Source organism: Penaeus monodon, chromosome 37 (assembly GCF_015228065.2).
Source record: "Penaeus monodon isolate SGIC_2016 chromosome 37, NSTDA_Pmon_1, whole genome shotgun sequence".
Taxonomy (NCBI): domain Eukaryota; kingdom Metazoa; phylum Arthropoda; class Malacostraca; order Decapoda; family Penaeidae; genus Penaeus; species Penaeus monodon.
The window spans coordinates 9,006,535-9,015,737 of record NC_051422.1 but is presented as its reverse complement, the minus strand read 5'-3'; the positions used below and the strand labels follow the sequence as shown (position 1 = coordinate 9,015,737).

Sequence of the window (9,203 nt, the reverse complement as noted above, 5' to 3'; positions counted from 1 at the left end):
AAAACAGAGGAGCAAATACGGGGGTGAAGTATAAGCCATGGAGAAACGGAATGGACAGAAAACGGAAGAGGTTGGAGATAGGGAAAGGGGGAATGGGAGAGGGGGTATCCATGCGAATGGGAAAGGAGTAGGTAGACGTGGAGAAGAATCAACGGTAGGAAGCAGAGATCGTGGGATAGTTAGTTTGGTGAGGGAAAGTTGGTGGAATCGAGCATAGCATCGGAGAAAGAGAAGTGTAGAAGTGTACTGGCTCTCAACAGGAGAGGAGCGGAAGATGCCTTGGTCTAAGAGAAGACTGCAGTGTTGGATTGTATCAAGATGAGCAAGGAGGAAGGTTGAGGCAGAGGAACAGATACAGCATCCATATTCGAGAGTGGTGAGGATCAAGGTAACATGAAGATGGAGGAGAGTTTTGCGATCTGAGCCCCAGGATATATGCGAAAGAGTTTGTGAAATTCGGAGGCGGTGGCGAGCTTTACCCGAGATGGATTTGGAGCCATCTGTATAGACATGGGTACTGTTGTTTTAGGAGAAATGTCTGGCAACAGATATGATAATTTTGCCAATGGCTCAGATAAAGATGATTTTACAAAAGGTTAAATGTATAAATTGGAGGTTTGCCATGAATTCAATCTGGATCTTCAGCCATAAATGCAAAATATTAAAATGGTATAAAAACAGTCATTGAATATTTTAGTTATGTAGAAGGCAGTGAGGAAGAATGAGAAGGGCGCCTAGGAGGCGGGGGATGGAGGGAGATATAGAAGGAGAAGGGGAGGAAGCAGGAGGAGATGGAGGAAAAGTAAAACCAAGGGAAGGACAAGAAGCTCAGAGGGAAGTAAAATAACTTGATGCTTTCTTCTTATTACCATTATGCATTCTTTAACCAAATGTAAGTTGCAGTGATAACCATATTGCATACAGTTATATACTAGGATTTAAATTCTAGGTCCAGGGAAATGAAACTATTATTGTCAAAGTAAGAATTCATAGGTTTATAAAATGATTAACAATAATCAACCATGACACTCAGTTCACAGCATCATCATCTCCACACATTGTACAAGTTAACCATGACATTAAGATTCACAGTAACAGCATCATCTCCTCACACTGTACAATCTTTTTAATAAATCTATGCCAATTCATTAATTCTTTGGAATGACATATCTATAAATAAAATGCTATTCTTAACAAACACGTAAATGTCTTTTTTTCTATAAATAAATAGCAAAATCATGCAAACACTCCACTGCAAATATGATATGGACATGCGAGTTATGCATTACAGAGATCAAGTGTCACCAGAAAAATGTCCTATACAAAAGACAGCTATATATTGTATGTGTGGCACTGAAACCTGGTTGTACTCTTTACTGATCGGCATGGCAGTGGTACATGTTACTTTACCCCTCTGTCTCAACCATGAAGCTGTTTGCCGCTCACCCTACTGGCAGTTGGCTGTACCCTGTTAAATTTGTTGATCTGTGATACACCCGAAAAATCATAGAACACTCCCAACACCCTGCTAGTTACAAATATGCACGACACAAACACATATTTGAGCAGGTTTATGGATTCTCTTTCCTTGTACAAGATCTACAACAGGACATGTGATCTACGTGTGTTGTAAACTATAAAACAGGAGTCATGCAACCACAGTTTTTCAGGAACTCACTAAATCAAAGGGAACTATACATAATTCATCTACTCCCACATAAAGTAAACCTACTAAGGTATACCATCACAATACTTTGATTATAAATGCAGACCTGCAAATCAATAATTAAACAGGACAAAAATCACTGGTATAAAAATTCCAAGAAATAACAATCTTCACTGAAACAGATAAGGTAAAACATCTGGAACTGTCATGCTTTATCACAAGTTGCTGGAGAGCAATCATCTAAATAAACATGATAATAAGCTATGGTAAAACTGTGTATTTAATGTGCAAGAGGGAACTTACATCAAATAACCTCCTTTTATAGAGTCAGAAAGTAGATCTCTTCTAAAAAAAAAAAAATTTCTAAAGATTTAAATATATTCATAATACTAACACAAATTTGGGTGAAATATTGAAATACTGACAATTTTATTTTTTGGTCGAAGAATAGCAGAATAATCAGTTAGCTGAGAACTAGAAACTTAAAATTGTTGGACACCATGTCTAAAAATCATGTATCACTGGCAAACTCCTGTAGGTGATGCAGAAAGGGGGGGGAAAAGGAGTCACAACTCTCCAATTCATTTGCGAACTCTTTGTACCACAACTCTACATTTGCACCAAACAGGATAATGGCAAAGAATGTTGCAGTTCCCTTACAATACAGCAGGTTACAAAGTGAAGAACTTAGTCATGGAGAAAATGATCTATTTACAACAAAGTGTGTCACTGCAGAAGACCATATGGGATAATGAATTGGGCACAGACATTACCAAGCAAATGGCATGTCAAAAATAAATTGCAATCAGGAAGCATCAATAAATATTTGTTCATCAAAGCAACAATAAATATAGAACCGTTCCAACAACCTACAAGAATCTTGCTGAACTGCGGAGGAACTGACATAGATACCATTGTTATTAGTTGTAGCTATAAATCATTTTCACTGTATTATATATCTTATATTTTATTCATACTGTCCAACTTGCGGAATTATATTGCAATCAGATTTATTTTTTTATGGAAAACTGGGTGAATATACTGATATCACTGATTCAACTATGTAATGTACGTTAATCTCAAATGATTTCAGTTTGGAAATGGTCGTAATGCAAATAAATATAGCAGAGAGGTAACTAAATCAAAGACTAAAGACCAAAGTTTACACAACTCCCCAAAGTAGACCTGAAACACACAAGCTCATACAGGTTTTTTCACTATGTTTGCACAAGAAGAACTGAATATTTATACCCCCAAAATAGGAAAGCAAAGACAACAAGAAACTATAAAACCATGCACTTGGGATTAAGCATTACAATTTGAGCCTCTTTCCGACATCATCATTAGCTTACATTTTACTGAAAGAGTTTTTTGGTTTACTCTTTAACCATGTATACAAATATTACTGGTATTTTCTTTTTACTACATATTAAGTAACAAACCACTTGACAATGGGCAACTCTGAAATACAACTGTTCAACAGTCAGTTCAAGCTTTTTTTTTTTTTCACCTTGGATTCTGACACTGGCCCGGCATTCTTAGAGTGTACACTTTTACAGATTCCAAACAAAAAGAATTTAGACGAGCAGATAACTGACACTTTGTATTCACTATGACCTGCTAGCTAATTATGAATGCACTCTGACTGTAGCTTTAAACCCAGTCCCCACAACTGAAGACCAAGAAGTGGTAACACACTGGGTTTCTACACAAATATGCAAATTGTATTTGCTTCCTGGAAGAAATGGAAAAAGAAAAAGAAGAAAAAGCTCAAAGGTAAGTTCTCTCATGGATATCAAATTGACAGCAAATCTTCTAAGTTGCTGCCTCGTCTTTGGGTGCTTTCGTAAGTCTCTTAGCACCCCTGTTGGCTGGACCCTTTGGCTTGGCAAACTTTGGACGGTGGAGGTTAACCTTGGGGTGGATTTCATCTAAGAGGTATTCTTCTGTTAACTCCTGGCCTTCTCCTATCTCCAACTGAAGGAAAATAAAGTACAATTAAAGTTAATAATTTGCTTCATAACTGCTTTTCAAATTAAGAAATAAGCTATGCAATTTGGTATCTTTGATTCTTTTTATCAATCCAGTTATTATTTCTATGATGGATACTTTAAAAACAATTAACTTTCTTACATTGTACTACTGTTTCTTATTCTGGAATTAATTTTTACATAGCATTTTTACAAGAAAACTGCAGTGTAAGATCACACTCCTTTTTTATGATTCTATTATATCCCATCTTTCATATCATATTCCCCATCAAAATGCACATTTAAAAAACTCTCAGTAATAACAAGCTATTTAAAGACATACCTTTTTAGTGATGGCCAAATTTATCCCATTCTCCAAGAGATCTATGAATGGATTTTTACTACTGGAGTAGAGCATTCTCTCCTTGATTGGACAGGCATAACCAGGCATGGAGTATATGAACACTGGAATAAAGAAGCAGTGACTATCACATACAAATTTTAAGAAGCAAACCATTAAGATGACTAATAAACATGTATCTTCCTTTTAAGTCTAAAATCTATTTATTGTGTGACAGTCATGAATGCTGAAGCCAATGAATCACTAAAAAATTACAACTACATAACCATGGAAACAAAGGCTAATATGAGACCAAGGTATTTACATGCGATTTTTAAATTTTACAAGAAAGACAACATTACATTAGCAGCCATATTCATAGACAATGCAGAGCCATTTTGCAAAGATCCTTTGCCAGGGCAATATACATCATGTTATGCATAATAGATTGAAGCTGACTGGCTAGTCAACATTGATTGACTGAAGGCACTTACTTGGTGGGGAAATATTGTAATCTCTACAGGGTTGTTTTATAAACAAGAGCATTGTGTATGTCATGGCAAAGTCTAAGCACTTTGTTGGCTTTTCCTCTGTCTGTGAACTAACAACAGGGCACAAGAAAGTAAATTATTTGTATAGATAATATGTAGCATTCCAACCCACAAAGCTCAAACTGAAACCATTTATTTAGCCCAAAATAATTTACAGGATTAGTTACTACTATGACTCAGAACAAGGCTTTTTGAGGAATCAGCTTTCTTGAAAAAGACATTTCATAATGGTATATAACTCATCAATATTGTACAAATTATGTTTCTGTACGTAGAGGCTTTTGTGTTGGGTTTAAAAACTCTCCCCTTGCACTTTAGGAATACAAACATTAAACTCCTATGATGATTGCATAAGCTAGTAAAAATTTCCTTCACATGATCTATGAATATGGCTGTTGGTACTACAAGAGACCTAGTTCCCTAAGGAGCAGTCATTCCCTTTAAAGAACTTAATGAAACTTACAAACACTGTGGAAAAAGTCTCCTTCATAGTTGTGATCAAACCGATAGATATGGTAGCGTGCAGCATTGTCAGGTACTTTCGCAGGCAGTCCTGTCACTGGTAAGTTTGCTTCGGAACCTACCAGCTGAATTTCTTCTGCAGATGTATCTGTGTTAAGTAAATTTAATTGTGTTAATTAATGACAGAAAAATCTTTTGAAATCATTAATGCCATCATTAATTCCATGATGTGCATAAATTTTAGGGAAAGCAATTGAATCATAAGTTAATAAGTATGCTCAGAAGGATATTTCGAAAATAAAAATTCTGAACATCTGTAAACAACACAGTATATAAAATGGATTATATGCTCTGATGTATCCAGATGTGAATTCCAATTAAGTTGAATTAGGTTACCTGCAAACTCCCATTGTTAAACAGCATTATATACTTAAGGAAACAATGCAATTTCTTTGACTTCAAATTCAATCCATATCTAAAGAGACCTCTAAATAATGTAACAGTATGATGATCTGAAATGAATCATTCATAAAATAGAAACAAAAATGTAAATGCTTGCATTTTATCCAAGTACAAACTAGGAAAACCTCGTAAGATGTTGTTAATTCCTTGCACTTGGGTGTCTAAATCAATGAGTTGGCTTAAGTATGAGATCGCTAAAATTAAGCAGCAGTTTCTGAGCTAAAATTACTAATTTCTGTCATTGTTTGGAAAGCTGTGTCTCAGCTTGGGGATGCACAGTGTACAACTTTTCATCACTGTTCAATGCACCTTGAAAGATTCAACTAAAAAAATGGACTGTTAACTCATAGCCTTTGGATGACATGGGGTTCATGTCATGGCTGACTTAGTAGTGACTCTGGATGATGTGTTATTCACATCACATCTGACTTGTGTGCAGCTCCGGACTCTGAGTAATCCATGTCATGTGAAAATGATGCATGCATTACATTTTATGCTGTTCTTTATAAGGAACCCTTATGCCCACCCCACATGCCCTAGGTCACTGTCTGAGAGAGAACGGGATGTTTAATGCTATTATTTGGCTTTTGCTTTGTATAAAGGATGAATTATGGCATATAAATAATTTGCCAGCTATGCCTGGAAGATGTCATGCCCCAAAATATGATGCTCTCTTACTGTTGATGTGAACCTTTGAGTAATCTTCACTCTTGTTTACAAGATCAGTCTTCTTGTGTCAACTACTTACACTGTCTTTGGGTGCTTTTTCAGTGTGACTGTCCTGAAGTATGACACACAAAAGGGTAGTCCTAAAGCTCTGGTGGCAGCAGCCTTGTATATCACAGTATACAATGTCTTATTAATTGAAATGGACTCTAATGCATCTCTGAATATACAAAAACATTAAAACCACACTTGTATATGATATATATATATATATATATATATATATATATATATATATATATATATATATATATATATATATATATATATATATATCAAATTACTTTGTTAGTGTAACACAGCGGGTCTGAAAAGGGCCCCGGAGCCTAGCCGAGTCGGACGCACATACTCCTCAAAGTGAAAGTGTCAGCCAAGTGAACCCCAGAGGCAATGGATCAACAAAGTTTTAACACCTAAATGCAATGAATCTATAATTAGGAAAAGAAAGTCACTAACCAATTTTGAGCTGGATATACTGTAGTTCTCCACTGGCAAACTTCTTGACAGCATCTAGGGCTTTTGTTACAATGGGGAAAGCTACACCAGCTAAGGTCTGATGCTTGGTGTCAACTCCAATGTCAACACCAACTTCCAGTTTCTTTATTTCTTGCATCTCCTCCTCCTGGTAAGTAAGAAAAGCCATTTAGAGAAAACTGTGGAATAGGACTTAGAAAAATCTTTTGACCACAACAGTATCATATGCAATAAAACACAGCCACATTAATAAAAGATATATTAATTTCATCTACATAGTTTTGTTACTGTGCTTGCTAGGTGCTCAGATTACTGCACACTTTAGCACTATATTAGAATCACCTACATTAAATAATTAAAAGATAAATTATAAGCGCAGATATTTATATTAATCAAATCTACTAAATAGAGATTTTGTGCTAACCCTCATGGTAAGCGGCTGAGGTGCCGCAGCAGATTTTCTGTGACGCCGCAGACCACTCAAATTTACATCTTCCTGAAAAGAAAAGAAAAAAAAATGGATATTGTGACTTATCAATCACCTAAATAGAAAAAAAGATGATTAATAGTGAAAATATTAAAAACTAAAATATTATTTGGTAAACAATTATATGTTAACCATTAACTGCCCATCTCCAAATACATGTAGGTCCGTAACTATTTTTCAGTTTACTGACACTAATAAAGATGTCAAAATTTACATCAAAAGAAAATACAATCAATTCAAGCTCATTAAGTGTATAGTTGAATTTACAAAAATGTAATGAAACAGAAAATATTCATTAGCTAACTACTGGCCAAGTATCCACTCCTGCCGAACCCTGATCAACTGGAGTTAACCTAACCAGACTCACCAGGCAGACTTGTACCATCATGTTTGGTTAGCACACATTGGTTCTGCCAAGCATACATGATGAATCAATGAATCTGGTGTATAGACTCAATATCCTATTAGGACAGATCTGAATCAAAGAAATGTCCCTAAAGACCAGTCAGTTCCAATGGGACAAATCTTACCATTTGTTTTTGCAGGGACAATTAAGGAGTCTAATATCTATAGGACATTTTTTATGTTACAATTATTAACCCGTTGCCACCGCCACCACGTGACCTCGTGACCTCACCTGATTTCCATTTTCCTTCAGTTTTCTGATATCTTTTTCTCTAATGCTATTAATGTCAATACTGTTATTATCATCCTTTACATTAAAGTTCTTATACTGTTATTAGCACATCAATAGCAACATAAATTAAACAATAATAATTCCAAAAATCAATGAAATGGTGACACAGGTAGTACTACTAATTGACTATTTGGTAACTAAGTGCTTATGGTGCTGTCTATGTGTAAAGACATTTAATAAACAAAACTCACAGAGGTAATGGTATGAACATACATGCCATCCCTGATAGCAATGGGGGGCAGGGGAAAAGAAAGGAAGAAAGAAGGAAAGAAAAAAGAAAATATATATATATTACTTAAAAATATAAAACCCCTCAAAACTAGAGACATGATAAAAATACACAAGACAGAATGAGAAAACAAAGAGAAAAAAATGTTAAAACAATAGAGAAAAATAAAATTCATAAAAAAAAAAATCCACAAGAAATTTTATACATAACTGCAAAAAAGCAGTCTTCTAAAATCAGCTCACCACCACTGTGCCAAAGATTTCATCACTGATCTGAGTTGCACCAAACTCCATCCTGAGTGTGGCCTTGGTAGAGGCATACAACATCTTCTCTCGCACTGGTGAGTCATCGGGTGACCAGCTGATTAGCACCCACTGGTAACCACCGTGAGCTTGAGTGTCTAACCTAGTTGGTGGGGAAATAGAGTTGAAAGAAAAATGAAAAAGAATAAAACAGAGAAAATGGGGGAGGGGAGCATATTTTCTCTCTCTCTATCCTGCTGATTGTACAATAGAATGGTAATAGTCTGGCACTCACTACAATGTTGGTATTTATCATAATTCACTTTCAATGGGTTAGAAATATTTACTAAAATAGTCAAAATGACTTCTGGAAACAACAACAAACATATAATAAAAAAAAAATTGCCGTGTTTAGTATTTACATAAAGTGGTCATACATTGAACCATTCTTCAGCCAGTTTGCTAATTAATTCCCTTATCTGAATGTATCACAAAACTGCATAACATACCTATAGAGGAGGTAGCAAGGCTGTTTCTCTCTGAGTAATGGCACAACCAGTTTGTCATAGTCATCCTCCCATGACCCCTCAGCTGGGCAATACTCTCCCAGCTGCAGTGCCTCTGTAAATACAGAATTATATCAACATCTGAAGGATAAACTTTCCTCTCTTCTGATGCACAGTGATGCAAGCAAAGCCTGAGCATAAAGCAAATTTAATTTATCAATACTCTTTTTTTGGGGAGTTGGCAAAACCCTTCCCTTGCTGTGGGTTCTATTATCCTATTAGGGGGCACATCTGAGACAATGAAATACAAGGAATTTATGGACATTCTTAGATTTGCTGGGGATTCTTCATCTGAAGAAAGACTATCTAAAATCAAATTTATTGACGCTAA

General features: G+C 35.6%; 1 protein-coding gene across 2 annotated transcripts in view; it reads right to left on the bottom strand.

Moving 5' to 3' along the window:
* Positions 1-971: 971 nt before the first annotated feature.
* The window catches only part of LOC119596164 (twinfilin-1-like), a 13,467-nt gene continuing 5,235 nt past the window's right edge, over positions 972-9,203 (bottom strand). For both annotated transcript variants that reach the window (XM_037945341.1, XM_037945340.1), the window contains exons 3-9: positions 8,816-8,927; positions 8,307-8,469; positions 7,076-7,147; positions 6,634-6,799; positions 4,991-5,137; positions 3,980-4,101; positions 972-3,643 (exon numbers count right to left, since the gene is read on the bottom strand). In XM_037945341.1, the coding sequence (XP_037801269.1) occupies positions 3,482-3,643; positions 3,980-4,101; positions 4,991-5,137; positions 6,634-6,799; positions 7,076-7,147; positions 8,307-8,469; positions 8,816-8,927 (944 nt within the window). In that variant the 3' untranslated portion in view covers positions 972-3,481. The remainder of the gene's footprint in view (positions 3,644-3,979; positions 4,102-4,990; positions 5,138-6,633; positions 6,800-7,075; positions 7,148-8,306; positions 8,470-8,815; positions 8,928-9,203) is intronic.